General features: G+C 38.4%; 1 protein-coding gene and 1 pseudogene across 1 annotated transcript; both read right to left on the reverse strand.

Annotated features, from left to right (window-relative positions):
* Window positions 1-2,519: 2,519 nt before the first annotated feature.
* On the reverse strand, window positions 2,520-12,267 carry LOC131039456 (photosystem I P700 chlorophyll a apoprotein A2-like). The gene is made up of 2 exons (XM_057972235.2): window positions 12,161-12,267; window positions 2,520-4,587 (listed from the first exon to the last, which is right to left on the reverse strand). Exons 1-2 carry the CDS (start codon window positions 12,265-12,267, stop codon window positions 2,520-2,522), a joined length of 2,175 nt encoding a protein of 724 aa, XP_057828218.2.
* A 25-nt stretch (window positions 12,268-12,292) lies between these two features.
* LOC131039380 (photosystem I P700 chlorophyll a apoprotein A1-like) lies at window positions 12,293-15,004 on the reverse strand (annotated as a pseudogene).
* Between the last annotated feature and the right edge of the window lie 6,194 nt (window positions 15,005-21,198).

The raw sequence follows: 21,198 nt of genomic DNA on the forward strand, positions 1-21,198 counted from the left end.
TAATACTATTTCTTAGATCTTTAGTTTTTTTATGTTTCGAAAAAATGAAAATCTCACTAAATATTTAAAGGTTGAAATTTTCATACTTGAAAGGTGAAAATTTAAATATTATTAATAAATAGTATTTTGTGGGGATTATTTAATGGAAAAATAAAGATGATAAAATTAAGACAATCAGACCTACCTATTATTAAGCTTGATAAATAATTTAAGGATAAATTATTTGGCTTCAAATTCATGAATGTGAATTTGTTTTACAAAATTACAATCCTTGCTCACCCAACCCACCAATTAGTAACTTTAAATAAACTAAAAAAAATGATAAGTAAAAGCTCATTAATAAATTTCACATGTACCACTAGTCACCCACGACTGTAGCTATTCTAACTCCAAAACGACATGCCTCTACATGATCCTGAAGGCATACCATTCATGTCTGAAATGTCTATGAGACCGACGTGCTTGGGACCCACAGATTACATGGAGGTATTTGCCGCGGTGATGACGTGGATGATGTTTCCTTTTTGCATTTGATGGAAAAGCTTGCTTGCGGTTAAAATTTTCCCGGCCTATGTCATGGCGATGCAATGGTTACATCGGGCGACATGGTTAACATACTGTCGGCCACACGGTTTACATTTTTGGTAACCAACTTTATTGCGTCGACGAGTTGACTAACATCAATGGTCACGTGTTATAGGCACATTTTTCAAATTTTTTTTTAAATGGCCACGAGGTTTACATTTTTGGTAACCAAATTTATTGTGTCCACGAGTTGACTAACATCGACAGTCACATGTTATGGGCACAATTTTCAATTTTTAAATTTTTTTTTGAATGAAAACTCGATTTCATAAATTTTTTGGATATATTTCATATGGGAGCTACATGTAGAATGTAGTGGAGGTGAAACAAAATATTTGATGGTGTAAATCCATGTTGATCGTGGCATCACAATGTCCCTGGTTGAATCACTGAGCGAAGGAGTTGTGCTTCCATTGGAGTTATAGGTATGCATTGTCAAAATATCAGTGGCTCCGAAGGGGAGGACAAAAGTCGACCGAATGCATAACGCGAGTTGTCTTTAAAGTCCCTGTTACAAGTGGCATAGATCTTCGCCTTTCATCAGTAAAAATCCTCAAAAAATCATTCTTGTTATCTTGGAAGCAACTCTTGAGATACAAAATAGTTTCCAATAAATCCAAGTCGATCTCTCTATTTTCCAAATAGGGCATAGTTAGTTGGGCTACAATGACTTCATTACTGAATTTCTTTTTGTCTAGAAAATGAGACACATTTTTGCCCTTGGAAAGCCAAGGAGCAAGTGGCAGTTTTTCGAGCTTATATTTGGTATATGGTGGTAGGTGGTGGTGGTGCTAGTTCTGCTATCTTTGTTACTGTTTGTGCCTCTCCCATTGCTCTTGGTGCTGATAGATCTCATGATACTTATGCTATTACCTTTGCCTTTGCTTGCTTTGTTTATGCTGTGAGAAAGAGGGTGATAAGGGAATTTACGATAAATTAAAAAATTCCAGGTAATGAGAGTACTCAAGGGAGAGGTTTTTTTTATTAGTATGATTGATAATTGATCAATCAGTCTATTCAAATTGAAAAATTTACCTACATAGAATGGTAATATATGGGTATATATTATACCCATATAACAAGTCAAATGTAGGTATGGTTGAATGGTACAATTTCTCCTTGCCAAGGAAAAGATGCGGGTTCGATTCCCGCTACCTGCCCATCTGTAGTATAGAATAGAATTATGAACTAGTTATCCATTTAGTTGTATTTTTATCTTCTTTATACATAAGGCCAAGATAAATGGGATGAACCATCCTTTTTGGATATAAAAAACTTATTGTGTCTTTGCGGAGATGAGATTTGAACCTGTGACTTCAAGGTTACAAGCCTTATGAGCTACCAAACTGCTCTACTTTGCGCTATCCCCTCATATTACCTTTTTTATAATACCCCAGAATGGGTACATCGAGCAATCCCTTGGGTATGCTATTCTCCCTCCCCCTATATATATAGGGAGGGAGAATAGCATAACAATAACTTTAAACAATTTTTTTTTAACCTACCAACTCAATTTGGTTACCCCAGCCAACAAACATGCGTGAGCCATTTCACGGATTATACATCTGGATAATTCAAATTCTCTATAATTGGCTTTGGGTCTTCCAGTCTTCAAACAACATCGACGAAGATGTGTAGGTGCACTATTACGCGGTAGAGATTGTAATTTTCTATAAATATCCAATTTATCATCCAGTGATGAGACTTCGCTCATCTCTTTTTTCAAATATTGGCGAAGCAAATTATATTTCCTTTCCAATCTTTGTTTCTTTTTCTCTCTTTGAATGAGACTTTTTCTTGCCATAATGATTCAGCTAGTTTATATAAAAATATAGATCAAATTTGAGATGGAGAAGTATTACGTGGATTACTCTTTCTTTTTATGCATAGAGATTAGATAGAAAATATAAATATTTGAATAAAATGAAAAAGAATTAACCGAATTTGCCTGCTATAGAGGTTATTAAGAAAGTTGCATAGGTGAATATATAGCCTACAGAAAAGTGAGCTAATCCAACTAATTGCGCTTGAACAATGGAAAGAGATACTGGCTTATCCCTCCATCGAACTAAATTAGCCAAAGGTGTACGTTCATGAGCCCATGCAAGAGTTTCAACCAGTTCTTGCCAATATCCATGCCAAGAAATAAGAAACATAAATCCAGTAGCCCAAACAAGATGCCCAAATAAGAACATCCATGCCCATACAGATAAACCGTTCATACCAAAAGGATTGTATCCATTAATTAGTTGTGAAGAATTTAACCAAAGATAATCTCTTAACCATCCCATTAAATAAGTGGAAGACTCATTAAATTGAGCTACATTTCCCTGCCATAAGGTAATATGCTTCCAATGCCAATAGAAAGTAACCCATCCAATGGTATTCAACATCCAGAAAACTGCTAAATAAAAAGCATCCCAGGCCAAAATATCGCAAGTACCCCCCCGTCCCAGACCATCGCAAGGAAAACTACAACCAAAATCTTTCTTATCAGGCATTAGCTTAGAACCGCATGCATCTAAAGAACCTTTTACTAAAATCAATGTAGTTGTATGCAAACCTAGAGCAATAGCATGATGAACCAAAAAGTCTCTGGGACCAATTGTTAAGAATAGTGAATTTTTATTATTGTTAATAACACTCAACCAACCGGGTAACCATAAGCTTTTGCCAGCATTGAATGTTGGATCATTTGCTGAAGATAAGAGTACATCAAAACCATATAAGGTCTTACCATGAGAAGATTGTATCCATTGAGAAAATATGGGTTCAATCAAGATTTGATTTTCTGGAGTACCAAAAGCAAGCATAACATCATTATGAACATAAAGTCCCAAGGTATAAAAAATTAGGAGTAAACTAACCCAACAAAAATGAGAGATTTTCTGTTCTGGATTATGATCTCTAATGAGAAATATAGCTCCATGAGAAAATTCCCCTATCATAATGAATCCGACAATGTATTGATGATGAGTATACAATGCAACTTGGGTAGTAAAATCTTGCACTATGAATGTATAGGTAGGTAAAGAATACATGTGTTGAGCTACCAAGGAAGTAACAACTCCCAAAGAAGATAGAGCAAGACCTAATTGAAAGTGAAGAGAATTATTGATTGTGTTGTAAAGACCCTTATGCCCGCGTCCTAATAAGCCTTTCAGAGGAACATGTGCTTCTAAAATATCTTTTATACTATGTCCAATCCCAAAGTTGGTTCTATACATATGACCAACAATGAAAAACACAAATGCAATAGCTAAATGATGATGCACGATAACAGTTAGCCACAAACTTTGTGTTTGTGGGTGAAATCCCCCGAGAAGAGTTAGAATAGAAGTTCCCGCCCCTTTAGTAGTACCAAATAAATGACTACTACAATCGGGATTTTGAGCATAAAGATTCCACTGAACTATAAAAAGTGGTTCCAACCCTTCGGGATGCAGTAATACATCTAAAAAATTATCCCATCTTATGTGTTCTCCTCTTGATTCAGGAATAACGACATGAACTAAATGCCCCGTCCAATCCAAAGAACTGACTCCAAAAAGCCCTGACAAATGATGATTTTGACGATATTCAACATTTTTAAACCATGAAACACTTGGTTTCCATTGAGGTTGTAGATGCAACCAACCCGTTGTTAAAAAGAGAGCAAAAAGAAATAGCAAGAAAAGAGCTCCAGTATAAAGATCTTCATTAGTGCGTATGACAATTGTATACCACCACAGATAAACACCGGAATAAGAAATATTGACCGAACCGGGGGCACCTCCTCGGGTAAAGGCTTCTACGACTGGTTGACCAAAATGAGGATCCCAAATTGCATGAGCAATAGGTCTTACATGTAAGGGGTTGCAAACCCATGCTTCAAAACTGCCTTGCCAAGCTACGTAGAACAAATTACCAGAGGTCAACAGAAAGATTATAGCTAACTGACCAAAGTGAGAAGAAAAAGTCTTTTGATAAAGATGTTCTTCGGTAATATCATCATGATAAATACTAAGAGGGGGGGGTGAATTAGTATGCCAAAAATCTTTGCACTTAAACACTTTGCTAGACTAATAATAAACCGGTAAAATAGTTTAGCAGACAAACCGGTTACAACACATGCAAACCAAATAGAAAATAATGCATTCACCCACAAAAGCACAAACACCATAACACAAGAGATTTTGACATGGAAACCCAAATGGGAAAAACCAAGGTGAGATGGAACTCACAAGTAACTATCTGCAGAATAGGAACTAGACCGGTTAAGGTCATACAATGTTCTTTACTAGAACAGATCCTGTTAGGAATCTCAATCTCTGTTAGGAGATAAGTCTGATTAAAGACTACCTTGCTAGAGGATTTTAGATCCACAGATGTGAACCACCTTGTTAGAGGATTTACAAAAGGCTTTTGGGCCTACCCGGTTAAGGGCTACAGACTTGTCAAAGATGTGAGTAATCAACAAGTGAGTGATCTAGCAAATAGCACAGATTACTTGGTTAGATCCTTGATAGCTCATTCCTAATGCATTCCAACATTACTTCAGTCTTCTACACATTCATACTCTCTAACTCCTCAACCACCTTAAACCCTAGCAATAACATCAACAACAACCTAAAACCCTAGACATGATGTCCTTATAAAGGAATCTGATTTCATGTCGGTCCAGCAGGATTACAATACAATTTCCTAGGTTCAATGCATCTAGACGTATCTGGTAACATGACACAAGAAGCATTGTTAAAGTGTCAGCACTATCAAACAATCGGTGGATGGTAACTCATCACAAAATGTCAATTGGTAACTCATCACAGAGTATTACCATTTCATACAAAATACCGGTTCAAGCAAAATGTCGGTTGCTGGTTTGACAAAATGAAGACTGGGAAATATGTGATCTGTCGCTTTGATCCTTCATACCGCTTGAGATCCTCAAACCGCTTGTGGTTAACATGCCACTTCAGATCGGTAATCACTTTCTGCAAAACACCAATAGTCTAAGGACTATAATGCATCATATCGGTTGGAACATGTACCAGGTGAGCTTTAATTAATACATAAAAAAATGATCTCAATGCAAGTGTGTGTCCATCAATGACAATCACAACATAATCATCAAAAAATACCAACAATCTCCCCCTTTGGCATTGATGGCAACACTTAGGAAATTTTGACATCTAAGTGTTTTACAACAAAAATATGCCAGAATCAAAATTACCCCCCCTAAGCATATACACTATCCCTTTTGCAGAAAATATAATGTATACTACTTCTTAACAGAAATAACATGAAAGTATACATCAAAACATTCAAAATTTATACTTCTCCCCCTTTGCCAACAATGACAAAAATATTATAGACTAACACCTATTTCAAAAATAATAAGTGTTTATGACAGTAAAGAATAAAACTTGTCAAAAACAGATTTAAAGTCCTACAAGAATTGTTTCATAGATAAAGACCAAGACTCAAGTAGGGAGGTGGCTACTTCTTTCTCTGTCTACATCTGGGAGATTTGTTCTTTCATGGCATCTATTGTGCTCATCTCCTGTGTTGTCGTTAAGGCATCCAGATTGAGATAGCACTTTTGAAGTATTTGCAGATGTTGGAGTAGAACGAGTTGTAGCTCCTGCAATTCTCGTAACCGGGTGCTGATCTCATGCTCTATTTTAGTAGACTGGATATGAAATTGGTAAAGGTTTCCCCATAAGCTATAAAAGAGTCATACGACAACTTGAAGGTGCTCATATATAACTGCAAATTAGATTGAAGCTTTTGCTCAAGCACATCGTCACAAAACAAATGGGGTTGGCAAATCTTGTTGAGTAGAAGATTCCCCTCATCTAGAGCATTTCTTATATCCTTCTGTGCTTTTTGCAGTTCAGATTGGAGCTCATTAAGCTTCTTCACCAGGGCAATGTTGAGAGCCTTTTGATGCTCTTTCTTGGCATTTGCCTCTGCTACCTCCTCTAAGCTCTGCACTTGATCATCCACTACTGTGCATAGGAGCTTCAATTGGGCTAATGATGAGTCAGTGCTAGGGTGGTTTGTGCTGGGTAACAAACCAGTAAGAGTGTCCACCGTCGCTTGGATCACATCTTGTTCCTTTTTCCTCCATATTACTTCAAGGCGTTCTTGAGCAACCTTGATGCTCTGTAGTAGCTCCATTTCACTTGTAGACTGGAGGTCAATGGGACTAGTGAGGTCAGTCGGTTTGGTTTGACTATCGGTTGCCTTAGGAGTCTCCATCTGTGTGCTCTTTGCCACTTCTGCTTCCTTGTCCTCCTCTGCCTTCTTCTTCTCCGCTTCTTTTCTCTTTTCCTCTTCCTTATCCTCCTCTGTCTTCTTCTTCTCTGCTTCCTTCCTCTTCTCCTCTACCTTATCTTCCTCTTCCTTCTTCTTTTCTACTTCCTTTCGTTTCTCCTCTTCCTTTCTCTTCTCCTCTTCCTTTCTTTTCTTCTCTACTACTTTTCTCTTTTCTTCCTGTTTCCGTTTCTCCTCATCTTCTTCCTTCTTCTTCTTCTTGTCCTCTTCCTTTTTCTTCTTCTCCTCTTCATCCTTCTTCTTCTTCTCCTCTTCATTCTTCTTCTTCTTCTTCTCCTCTTCATTCTTCTTCTTCTCCACTTGCTTCTTTCCTTCCTCCTTTTTGTCCTTTGTTTCCTTTTGCTTTACTTCCTATTTTGCCTGCTTCTCCTGTCCTGTTGCTTTCGATGGTGTACCCTGAGCAACATCCTCTCCATCCAGAGCATCGACATCAATAGTGTCTATGGGTTCAGTAATCGGGTTTCCTTCATTGTCAAACACTTCATCCGGTTCTTGTTCAGCCTTCCTATTGGCTTCAGCCACTCTATGCATCTTAAGAGCTTCTAGAGAAAGAGTGTGTGTATTTTTTAGCACTTCTTGACCCTTTCCTTCTAGTAATAGGAGTCTTCTTCTTCTCATGAAGAAGAGGCCTTTGTATTTATTCATTACTTCAAACAGTTTTGAATTTGATACATCAGGAAAATGTTCAGCAAAAACTTTCTCTCTCATTTCCTGTTCCTTCTCTATGGCAATGCGCCATTTATTGTCTAAGGAATTATACAAATAATCTGGTGTCTCAGATCTAATTTTTGAAGGCGACTGGTCATTAACACATAAATACTGAATGATTTCTTTTTCAACTACTTCCTTTTCATCATCATTAAAGTCATCAAAACAATAAATCAAATCATTCAACTTTTCTCCTAATGTTTTTGATAGTTCTTTGACAATGTGTCAAAGGTTTGTAGGAGGAGATGTCAATATTTACTGGTGCCAATGATGTCGGTTCATTATTTGTCTTTTTCTTTGCTTGTCATGTCTTCTTAGGTTTTTCCTCAGACACAGTTTCTTCTGAGTCTGGTGAGACATTCCTTGTCTTCCTCTTTCTCTCAAACACTTTTGCAGGTGCTGCTACCAGTTTCTTCTTTGCAGGTGACCACTTGGTCACTTTGGGACTGGTTGCATTAACTGGTGCCGATGCTGAAGGCACTACCTTTCCTTTCTTTTCAGGAGGTTCTTCAACTAGTGCAAACCTTTCTAGATAGGTGCCAATTCTCTTTGCCTTGGGATCTAGGGGTGAGGCGATTAGGGTAGAGGCATACCCATCTAGCATATCATACATCACCTCATAGCCCATAGGCTCCACTTCTTCCTATCTGGGCTCAACTGCCTCCATTATGCATTGATCAACTTTGATGATAAAGCAGATATCATCTTCATACTTCTTGACAATGTCACCGAATATCCTCACCCTTAGGCTCATCTTGCTTCTGAACTCATCAAAGTACTTGTTCAGAACATCAAGGTAACCGGTTCCAACTGCTTGCAGGATTTCTTTAATCTACTTGGTAATCGGTTGGTCCGTAGACCACTAAATGTCTCCCACTCCTGGGAAGTATCCTTGGAAATAAAAGAATAATCCGACCAGTAGTTGACCAAACTTGAACTTCAATGCATTATCTTGTTTGATTGATTTCAGATTCAACAGGAGTTGCCTTTGCATACCAGTGCAGAGGTTGAATGATGCATCTTCCTTGATCATCCGATAAGCAGCATTTACCGTTGCAGCAGATACAGAGTTAATTCTACTAGCTGAGAACGTTCGGTATCCAATCACAATACACACATATTTCACGAGGTCATCCTTGATGGAATTAACAGTCATTCCTCATGAGTCGCTCATTGAACCGGTGAGCTTGGACATTTCTGTCTTGCTGACCTTCCTTAGGGCTAGCACTTCCCCTGTATTGTAGAAATCGGTGATGACATGAATAGCTTGAGGAGTGATATCATGCATTCTCTAGAGGTACATCTTGTCACCATGAACTCTACTCAGAATAATTCTAATGTGGTCATCTGTGAAATCTTCTAGGAAGTAAACCGCATTGTGAAGTTTCTTCTTCTCCAAAATGCTATATTCCGGTTTGATCTTTTTTATCTTTCCCACAAAATAGACCTAGCTGTGAATGGATCACAAGAGACTCTAGGTCTTCGATTTTGCAGTCTATATAATCTGAAATCCCTTCTTCTACTATAACCCCAGCCGGTACTTGTGACAAAGCATTATATTTCAATTTTCTTTGAATGAAGTCCATAGAATCGACAGTTGCACTAGAACTATCATGCGATGTGGAAGCCATGACAAAACATAAAGCTCGAGAAATACCTTTCGAAAGTCAAGAATTTAGGGCTTTGCAAATTCCACTTTGCCTTTCACTTCGTCGGTTGCTAAATCACTGATTTGAGTTCTTCTCTTGACCGATTGCAATTAGCTTTTGAATCTCCTTCAAGGTTTCTAAAATTTCTCTGAATCATAGCACAAATCACTTTTTCATCGCTCTGCTCTTGAAAACCTTCTTCGCTTCGAAAGATGATCATGAGAAATGATTTGAAAATTCCTTTTAAACATATTCCTCACCTACCGCAATTAATGCTCCACCATTAGGGCATAAACCCTAATTTGCCTTTTATCGTTTCTGGTCTTCCGCCAAATGACAGGTATTGTATACCGGTTAAGTTCTTTTACTAGTGTAAACCGGGGGTTCGAAACATTTTTTCGTTTGCTCCCCCTAAGCTTTTTTGATGCTTAGTTTGCCGGTTCTGATATTTCCACACTAGATGCAGAAACCGGTTCTTCTTGTAACACCGCTGGTTTCTTCTTCCAGGTTTTGTTCATATCCGCTTGAACAATGTCAACATCTATATTTCCTTCTAGAGTGACCGGTATGTCATCCGATATGTTCTTTCTTGATCTACAAAATCTAGCAATGTGACCCGGTTTGTTGTAGTGATAGCAGACCAATCCAGGTGCTCTCCAAGGTCCATTATTGATGTTGTCATTCTTCCTCCTGCATGTTGCAGCAGTGTGACCATGACCATGACAGACCATACAGTTTTCTCTCCATCCAGTTGCCGCTTGATAGCCACCGCTTCTTGGCTGATGATTGAAGGCATTAAACCGGTTGTGATTCCGGTTCACAAAAGGTTCAGGACCAACTCCTTGGGTCCTCTGAGGACATCTTCCAGTGTTATTCATAACAGACCTGCATTCAGATGCTCTATGCCCAAACTTATTGCATGCATAACAGTTACCATTGAATTTATAGGATCTAGGCTTATCATTTAGAAAATAAGGAAAATTATTGTAAGCCTTACTCCTACACACATTGGCAATATGTCCTTCTTTAAGACAGTTAAAGAAAACGGGTTTAAACTTTTGCTTACCTTTATCCTTTGATGCCGGTTGATTCTTTGATGCTCCAGCATTTGTACCAGAGGTCTCACCTTCCTCATGACCAGAATAACCAAGTCCATTAGTATTCTTAACAGGTTTGGCAGATTCAATCTTTTTCTCTAGCTTGACAGTACTCTTGTTGAACTTAGCAAGTATTTCCTTTGACTTAGAGAGTTCTTTGGAAATAGCAGCATTTGTTTCCATTAGGTTTTCATTCTCAGAGATGGCAATGTTCAGTTCTCCTTGCATGTCTTCCTTTTCCACTTTGCTCACATGGAGTTGAGCAGTTAGGGCACTGATCTCTTGCTTCAGCTTGGAGTTTTCATGATCTTTATCTTTGACCAGATCTTCAGCTTTCCTCTGGTTCTCAAGCTCTTGGCACATTCAAATAGTCAGTCCTTCCAATTCTTTTCTCAGGTTGGAATTGGATTCATTCAACTTTTCTACTTCTTGAATCAAGGCTTCCATGTCCACTTCATCAGAAGAACTATTTTCAGATAGCTCCATCAACTTTTCAGCATTTTCTCTCCTTTTTGCTTGAGGTGCCTTGTATTTGACCATAAGATCATCATAGGTTTTCTCAGACTGAGTGAGCCGATGAGTAAGTTCCCTCAATGTGTATTCCCTGATATCTCTTTCCAAGTGGTTAAACTTATAAAAAGGTAGGCTTTGATAGCAATTGATGAATACTAAGAGGGGGGGGTGAATTAGTATGCCAAAAATCTTTGCACTTAAACACTTTGCTAGACTAACAGTAAACCGGTAAAATAGTTTAGCAGACAAACCGATTAGCACACATGCAAACCAAATAGCAAATAATGCATTCACCCACAGAAGCACAAACACCATAACATAAGAGATTTTGACGTGGAAGCCCAAATGGGAAAAACCACGGTGAGATGGAACTCACAAGTAACTATCTGCAGAATAGGAACCAGACCGGTTAAGGTCAGACCGGTTAAGGTCATACAATGTTCTTTACCAGAACAGATCCTGTTAGGAATCTCAATCTCTATTAGGAGATAAGTTCGATTAAAGACTACCTTTCTAGAGGATTTTAGATCCACATATGTGAACCACCTTGTTAGAGGATTTACAAAAGGCTTTTGGGCCTACCCGATTAAGGGATATAGACTTGTCAAAGATGTGAGTAATCAACAAGTGAGTGATCTAGCAAATAGCACAGATTGCTTGGTTAGATCCTTGATAGCTCATTCCTAATGCATTCCAACATTACTTTAGTCTTATACACATTCATACTCTCTAACTCCTCAACCACCTTAAACCCTAGCAATAACATCAACAACAACCTAAAACCCTAGACATGATGTCCTTATAAAGGAATCTGATTTCATGTCGGTCCAATAGAATTACAATACAATTTCCTAGGTTCAATGCATCTAGATGTATCTGGTAACATGACATAAAAGCACCGTTAAAGTGTCGGCACCGTCAAACAATCGGTGGATGGTAACTCATCACAAAATGTCAGTTGGTAACTCATCACAGAGTATTACCGATTCATAAAAAATACCGGTTCAAGCAAAATGCCGGTTGCCGGTTTGACAAAATGAAGACTGGGAAATATGTGACCTGCCGATTTGATCCTTCGTACCGCTTGAGATCCTTGAACCACTTGTGGTTAACATGCCGCTTTAGATCGGTAATCACTTTCTGCAAAACACCAATAGTCTAAGGACTATAATGCATCATACCGGTTGGAACATGTATCGGTTGAGCTTTAATTAATACATAAAAAAATGATCTCAATGCAAGTGTGTGTCCATCAATGACAATCACAACATAATCATCAAAAATGCCAACACATCATGACTCTCAAAGTCATGTGTAGTAGCAATACCAAACCAAATACAACAAGTAGTTGGGTCCTGGGCCAAGCCTTGGCTGAACTTTGGAAATCTTGATGCCATTATGCTTTTCAAATCCTCCTAGTCATTATCCTACTACAATAATTCTTGCTAGGAAGAACGCCCATGTTGTGATGATTCCACCCAGAAGGTAATGAGCGACTCCTACAACACGTCCTTGGACAATACTCAAGGCTTTTGGCTGGATGGTAGGAGCAACTTTTAATTTATTATGAGCCCAAACAATAGATTCAATAAGTTCTTGCCAATATCCACGACCACTAAATAGGAACATTAAACTAAAGGCCCAAATGAAATGAGCACCTAAGAATAAAAGGCCATAGGCAGATAATGAAGAACCGTAAGATTGGATTACTTGAGAAGCTTGTGCCCATAGAAAGTCACGAAGCCACCCGTTAATTGTAATGGAACTCTGTGCAAAGTTTTCTCCTGTAATATGAGTTACCACTCCCTAATCACTTATACTACCCCAAACATCAGACTGCATTTTCCAACTAAAATGAAATATTACTACCGAAATTGCATTATATATTTAGAATAATCCTAGGAAGACATGATCCCAGGCAGATACTTGACATGTTCCTCCTCTACCAGGCCCATCGCAAGGAAAACGAAAAACCAAGATTCGCTTTATCAGGTATTAAACGAGATATGCGAGCAAATAAAACATCTTTCAGTAATATTAATATAGTCACATGGATAGTAAATGCATGAATATGGTGTACTAAAAAATCCACAGTTCCTAATGGAATAGGTAACAAAGCCACTTTGGCACCTACTTCTATAAAATCGCCACCTCCACAGGTTAAGCTGGTGCTTGCTGTTGCATCAGTAGCTATCGAACTGGGTGCTAAAGCATGAGTGTTTTGTACCCATTGAGCAAAGATAGGTTGTAATTGTATAGCAGTATCTGAAAACATATCTTTAGGACATCCTAAAGCACTCATAGTATCATTATGAATATATAGACCAAAACTATGAAAACCTAAGAAAATACATGCCCAGTTGAGGTGTGATACAATTGCATCACGATGTCTCATAACACGGTCTAAAAGATTGTTGTATTGAGTAGTTGGATCATATTCTCTTACCATAAAAATAGCTGCATGTGCAGCAACGCCAACTATGAGAAATCCACCAATCCACATATAGTACGTGAACAGAGATAGTTGGGTACCACAGTCAGTAGCTAGATATGGATAGGGAGGCATAGAATACATATGGTGAGCTACGACAATAGTTAAAGACCCTAACATAGCTAGGTTAAGAGCTAATTGAGCATGCCATGAAGTAGTTAAGATCTCGTAAAGACCTTTATGTCCTTCCCCTATAAATGGACCTTTATGAGCTTCCAAAATATCCTTGAGGTTATGACCAATAACCCAATTGGTTCTATACATATGACCAACGATTAGAAAAAGAACTGCAATAGCCAAATGGTGGTGTTTAGTATTGGTCAGCCACAGACCCCCCATTACTGGGTTGAGTCCTCCGTGAAAAGTAAAAAATATGAATATTCCCACCAATTTAGGGTAAAAAATAGGGTCAATCCCTTAACATGCGGGTTTTTTCATGTGCAGGGAGGAGGTATTGTAGTGCACAGGTGGGTGGGATGATTGAAGATTGTTGTGTAGGGTTATGGCGGCATCGGTAAATTCAAACCCTAACAGATAATGATAGTTTTATGATTCCTTCGTCAAACCTGTGTTTTCGATTGCAATTTTTTATATCATTTTTGTATCGCAGAGGTGGTTGGGAGGTGTTAAGAGGACAATGATTTGGGTGGAGGCTTAGGCAGCTGCGGTAATTTGAAACCCTAAGACATTCAATAAATTTATGTTTTTATTTCCTGTGTCAATTTGTGTTTTGTCTATGAAAAATTAGGCATCATTTTGCAGCATGGTCGTGTTAGGATACCAAGGTTTACTATTTGTGGGTTTGCGAAGTGAAGAAGATCTACAAGATTTTAAAGGTATGTATATTTCCATAATTATATGTGTCAATATTCCATAGTGAATAGAGCTATTAAAGATGAAATGCTCGTTCTTATACACACACATTAAAAGCCAGAAAAAAATAAACAACCATTGGCGTGTGTGTGTGTTTGTTTGTATATTGCTTCATATATATATATATATATATGGGTTTGGCAGGCTATGTATATTTTGGCTCACTGTTGAAGGCTTGATTGGGTTTTCTTTGTTTGTTTGTGGTTTGGCGTGTGCTAGTGTGTGTGTGTGTGTGTGTGTGTGTGTGTGCGTGCGCACATGTGTGCGTGCGCACATGTGTGCGTGTGTGTGTGTGTGTGCGCGCGCGCATGTGTGCGTGCGTGTGTGTGTGTGTGTGTATGTGTGAAGAAACACACACACACACACACACACACACACATATTGAAAAAGGTGATGCAAATGATCCTCAGACCTTGCAATTCAACAAACATGTCCTCTGTAATACAAAGGAAAACAACAAAATAAAACATAGACAAAATAAACTATGAAAATATTATGCCCTGTTTCCATTATTCTCAGCTGCTCATTAGATCAAAAAAAGAAAGCCTAACCCTAGCGGTCTCTAACCCTAACACGACGATATGTGTCTATTCTGGCTTCAAAACAAGCAAATATGCTACATAGGCTGAAGCTATTCTGGCTACATATAAAGGCAAACTAGAAACACAAACAAACAATGCAAACCGTGATGATTTTAAACAAAATCCAAACCAAAACAAGAAAAATACGAGTTATAAAGGCGGATTTCAACATACCCCAAGCCGCAACATGACACAGAAAAGTGTAGTCCCATAAATGTCCCTTCAACAATGACCCAGAATAGATGCAGGGTGCTTCAACAAGGAGCCCTTTAACAATAATGTTTTCATTCATGCATTAGTCTTCCTTTTTCCATGTTAGGCAGATAAAAATGGTGCCATGTTTGCTATCGTCAAACAAATAGGAGATCAACTCCTAATTGTCAACAAACATTAGATCAACTCCTAAACAAGAGAAGGTCATGCACAACCAAGGAATGGTTGCATCAGCCAGTCAACAACCTGATTTTCCGGAGTCTGTTTGCATCAAAGGCAAACCATAACATGTAAACGAGGTCAAGACCACATAAAAGAAGCTCAATTTGAAACAAAACATTTTACCTCACTTTCTCTTTCATGTAGCTATTAGGTGCGTGTCACATGTATTTGCATATATATTTATTCTCGTACATGTATGTTGATGCATGTCATTGGTACGATAGATCCGTTTTGGAGTCATAATAGATGCGTCCCATGTATGTCAATGCATGTCGTTGGTACAATTGCATTTTGAAGCTAGAATAGACATGTCTGACACAAGTTGGACGCACCTAATCTCACTCAAAAACTACAGAATAAACATATATGCAAATACATGTGAGAGGCTATGTGTATTCTGGCTCGACAATGGACCTATCGTAGCAATGACATGCATCGACATACATTTCTGAGGCATGTATACCATGCCAACTTTCTATGGTGCTCGGACCCATAGTATGTGATGTGGAGTTGCAACCAAGTTCTTAGTTTCACTCCTCGAGGCCCACGCGAAATTATGTGGACATGTCGGAGGATGGCTACGACATGATTCGTGGTTACCGATGGTTTATTATACATAACACACACATTAAAAGCTTGCAAATGAAGGAACTGCATTTAGATGACATCTCGATACGAAGAAGAGGCCGCAGGCTGCAAAACTTGGTACAAAAATCTGAGAAAAGACTAACACGAAACTCAAGTTAGTCTCGCAGTGGGACGACTCTATTGTGGCTACAAAAAATGGTATGTGGGGAATAACACCTGATGTTTGTGCCAGGTTTTTAATCATAGGTTTTGCATTTGATGGCTGCTTTTGTCTAACACAATGCTGTCAGTCTGTACGATTTGTTTATTTTGGAGCCAGAATAGACACAACCTCTCGGACCATTGTTCATGTACGGTTTGTGATTTGATGTAGCTAACAATAGTAAAGCCAAAGGCTAACACGCGATGCAATTTACAATTGGAGTTGGAGTTAGTCAATAACAAGGCTCGAGAATAGACAAATGCTACTGCGCGCTAGTGACATGTTATTCAATTGTAGTCGTTGAATATAAAATATAGTGTAAAATGTGTGACTAAGTTGCATGTTAGTCAGACCATAGCGTTGATTTCAAGTCAGAATAGAGGCATCTGTCCTTGAGCACATAACAACAGTACCAAATAGGTGACTAATATACACAACTCTGGCACTGCTATTGCACTATGGCAAATTGACACATATAATTTAGGTGATATATATTACTTAGTGGTAGTTTATATTGAATGTTAAACTACATTTTCATATATGAACATGTAGGTTCCTTTTATGTCTTTTGAAATGCATTTGCTTCCCAATGTAGACTACCACTAACATTAGTTATCCATGCAGGTTGTTGATTTTCAAGGACTATTGAGTAGTCCCCCGACAAACGTCCAGACATTCCTAAGTTGTTGCTCTCTCTCCCTTATTTAATACTACTTGCACTGTAATGTCCCCTTATTAATAATCTTTGGGCTTGTGCAACTTTTTGAAAGGGGCTTGTTATATATATATAGTTTGTTGTATATAATTTTTTTATGCGATAGAAATGTATGTATAAATTTTAGCTCTTGATCATGTAATATTGATGTCCTTACTTTTACTGAATTTGATAATGATGAAAATGAACAATGCAATTGGTCGATGCCTTATATTATATGCTATAGATGCACCATATTAGACAATAATATATTATTTTCCAACTTGAATTCAGTACGATTGTTATTTATGGATCTTCGAGTCATGAAACCAGTGTTGAATATATGAACCTGAAATCTTGATTCTTGTGAACTATGTGTTATAAATTTATATATATTCTGTTGATTTGCATGAGAGTGTTTATGTTCATCCCACTGTATTTGTATATCTAGATTATTGATGTTCATGATGTTTGAGAACTACACGTGTTTGATGATCCAACTCCGATTTGAAATGTTATTTGGGGTTCTGTTTCAGAATCTCCGGTTGGCATGACGAACTCCTCACGTGTCTATCCTTCATGGTTGTTTTTTTTCTTTTGGGAACTTAAGACTATGTTATTAATAAATAATAATATTCCCATATCAACAAAGAGATGGAACCTTTAGAATAGATACTCGTGTCAAAAGACATGTGTCTTCCAAATAATGAATTGGAGGTCTTTGTACCCATTAATTATTGTCAAAGACTTTGTTAATGGTAATGAATCCCTATGTATTCTGTGACATAGGGTGACCATCTTAATTGTTGCACACTCATTTTACACCATTGATTTTGCAATTAGCAGCTGCGATTGACTAACCTGTCACTAACACGCTGTAGGAAAGGTCCGTTTTGGAGCCAGAATAGACGCAACCGATGCATTAAGCATGTTTTACATCCTTCTTTATCAATCCTTAACAAATTCTAGTTTTTGGGTTGTATTTTGAATGGGGAGAACACATGAAGCCTTTTTGACAGCGTTGGCGATGGATCATAGTCATTATTTCATTACAATTGCAACAAAATATGTTCTACAGCGGAATGTCATGAATAGTTTATGGCTAAACCATTAGCTGGGTTGTACATAACACAACAACATGTTGACTTTATATTGCAATGTCGGAATAACTGATCGTGTGTTGGCTGTGTCATTTGTGGTGTTATTGATAGTGTGAAGAATATCAATTGCATCTTTTTTTTCCAGTTCAATCATGTCAATTGCATTGCGAAAAAGGTTGAGGGAGACTATTGATCTTGATTATGGGTTATTGGAGGTAAAGGCAGATGATCTCTTGGGAGTTGGCCGCATTCACTTCCCAGTGACACGTGACATCGGCCTGCCTATAAGATAAGTAGTTCTAATGGATTATGCAACATGTAGTATTCCTTGGTGTTGTCACTGTTTAATGCTTGTGACTAGAGATCCAATTTGTATACCCAAGCGAGAGTTGGGATTTCATATGCAAGACCAGTTTGGCATTCAAATCTGAAAGATTCAGGAGTTGGGCTTTCACATCTGGGAGTAGTTGAGGATTCAAATTTGAAAGAGTCAGGAGTTGGGCTTTCAGATGCGCGACTAGTTGGGGATTCAAATCTAAAAGATTCAGGAGTTGGGCTTTCACATCTAGGACTAGTTGAGTATTCAAATCTGAAAGAGTCAGGAGTTGGGCTTTCGCATCTAGGACTAGTTGAGTATTCAAATCTGAAAGAGTCAGGAGTTGGGCTTTCAGATGTGCAACCAATTGGGGATTCAAATCTAAAAGATTCAGGAGTTGGACTTTCACATCCAGGACTAGTTGAGGATTCAAATCTAAAAGAGTTAGGAGTCGGGCTTTCAGATGCGGGACTAGTCGGGGATCCAAATCTGAAAGAGTCAGGAGATGGGATTTCAGGTTAGGGACTAGTTGGAGATTCAAATCTGAATGAGTCATGAATCGGGTCTCCAATTTTGAACCCATTGTCAAGTCGGCTTCTCAGTGACTACACAACCACACTGGTAATTATTTATCATTGCATTATATTTTTTTTCCATCATTGCATGGCATGGTTGCTAAAATTTGGGACTTATAAGTGGAATTGTAGATATATATATATATATATATGGGCATAAAAAGCATCGATGATGTGTGTTATTTTATTTAACATCATTATGATAGTGGCTGTGTTGATGACGAAGATGAGGCCATTATCAATGTAGATGAGGGCAATTATACTGATGCTCCAGGCGGTGAGAGTGAAAAAGGGGATGTTTGTAGTGAGCATGAGGTGAGCATAGAGCAGGAGACTGAACAACAACGTGATTCTGTCAGCACTCATGAACAAGAACAAGGAGGAGGGGTGAGTAACAAGGAGGTCCACTATTAGTAATTATATTTTGGATTATCTTTATAATGCTTGATTAATGCAAAATTGAATGTGACGCTTTGTCTTTGTTGGTTGTGTGCAACAACAGGCCGATCACAAAAGAGAACACATTAATGGCAGGTTGCACTAATTTTGTCTCTTTTGTTATTGTTTCGACAATGGAGGCCGTCAGTTTTGGGATCTAGGGAGGCTTAATATGCATAGAGCCAAAGAAAATCAACTTCCATTATTGGGGATGAATCTTGTGGTAGTGGACAATGCAATGCGAATCATACGAAGAAATCGTTGATGCACTTGAAAAAGAGGGAGTCTAATATCGAATACCAAATGGGTGTACGACACAGTATGCAAAAAAAACATGTCACTGACTGGGTGTGCATGAAATATGGCAAGAAAACACGTGATGAGCTTCCTAACAAAGGGAAGGAAGAGATAAAGGAAACAATGTGAGTGTACGATAGCAGTCTGGTTAGGGAGGCGAGAAGGAAGAAGGTTTTAGAGTTACCGGAAAGAAAGAATATTGCAACAGAGGTAATTTTTAGTGATCATATTGTTTTGCAGTTTACTAAATTCCTTTAAACATCTGAAGAATGTCTTATTGAGCTATCCTATCCTGTTGCCCAGAGCTTAAGTGACAATGCAGGCCATGGCGAGGAGGTTTTGGCATCGAAGGCTAATAACGAAACAAACATGCCAGTGAATGAGGCTGCATTTGTTTCATTGGGGAAGAAAAAAAGAAGAATGCTGTGAATAAAACAAGGCCGACTTCATATCTGAAACAAATGAGGGTGCATCTATTTTATCGGGAAGCAAAAAGAGAACAATGCTACGGAAAAAACAAGGCAAACTTCACATCTTGAAACAAACGTGCCAGTCAATGAGTCTGCATGTGATTCGTCGAGGAAGCAAGAAAAGAAGAATGGCATAGAAAAAACAAGGCCGATTTCAGATGAGGCCACACATTGGTCATCGAAGGTGACTGTCTATTGGCCTGTCCATATGTGTGTTTTCATTGCATGGTATGCTTTGCACTCCACTGTGTAGTATGTTGACTATTTCGTCCATGTCATTGTAGGCAGATTTTGATGGGGTCCATGGAGGGAGCTTAGAGTGTCCCATGGTATTGGATGACACAAAACATAGTGTGCCCAAAAAAGCAAGTCAAAAACCTCGATCATTTGTTACGTATCATTTCTTTTGGTCAAAGAAACTGAAGGAGATGTCGAATGAAAAATTGGGTGCATGCAGTGGCGAAACAATTGCGAAGCAGTCTCCTTAATTGGGGTAGACGATGGATGATAGGAGAAAAGAATAGTCAATGCAGTTGCCTGATGACACTGTGTGTACTATTCCCCAAAAACCAAGTCCAAAATCTCAGACGTCTATTAGGAGGAATAGGTGAAGGAGACGATGATTGAAAAATCGAGTGCATGTAGTGGGGAGGAGATTGCAGAGAAGTCTCCTGAACTAGGCCAAAGGTTGAAGGATAGGTGTAAAGATGAACAGGTAATGCGGTGCCATTGTGCATGACATGTAGTGCTATATCATCACATGGTCTATTGTACTATAGAGTAACTCTTTTTTGTATGCAGTCAGTCGCGGTATTGGACGAGAAACTTCAGAAGTCTATTTGGAGGGAGAAGCTGAAGGAGACGTTGAATGGAAATTTGAGTGCATGCAGTGGCGAGAAGATTGTAGAGGAGTCTAGTGAATTGGGGTAGACATTGGAGGATAAGAGCATAGATGAACATGTATTGGGCTCTTATTTTGCATAACAGGCGGTGAGAGGCAATGTTATACTACAAAGCATTTTTTATGGCGTGGTTTGTGTCCATTATCTATGTTCATGTTATTGCCTTAGTCGTGTAAAATTCATCGACCTTGGTCCAGTAGTGTTTGTAGGCGTATGGTTTTAATGTGTACTTACACTCATGTACAATGTGTCACGTTTTGCAGCATAATCCAATAGAAGAAAGCATTGAGAGAGTTTAGGGGAAATGATGATGGATGTACAAATTCAGACCGTGATCGCGATGGGGGCAACAAGCCGGGAGAGAGA

This window comes from Cryptomeria japonica, chromosome 10, assembly GCF_030272615.1.
Source record: "Cryptomeria japonica chromosome 10, Sugi_1.0, whole genome shotgun sequence".
Classification (NCBI taxonomy): domain Eukaryota; kingdom Viridiplantae; phylum Streptophyta; class Pinopsida; order Cupressales; family Cupressaceae; genus Cryptomeria; species Cryptomeria japonica.

Excerpts from the sequence above, each read along its gene's own strand:
- LOC131039456 (XM_057972235.2), bottom strand. The coding sequence starts at position 12,267 with ATGGCATCAAGATTTCCAAAGTTCAGCCAAGGCTTGGCCCAGGACCCA. Across the intron at positions 4,588-12,160 it reads GACTTTGAGAGTCATGATGT|TATTTATCATGATGATATTA; the intron begins GTTGGCATTTTT and ends CCCCCCTCTTAG.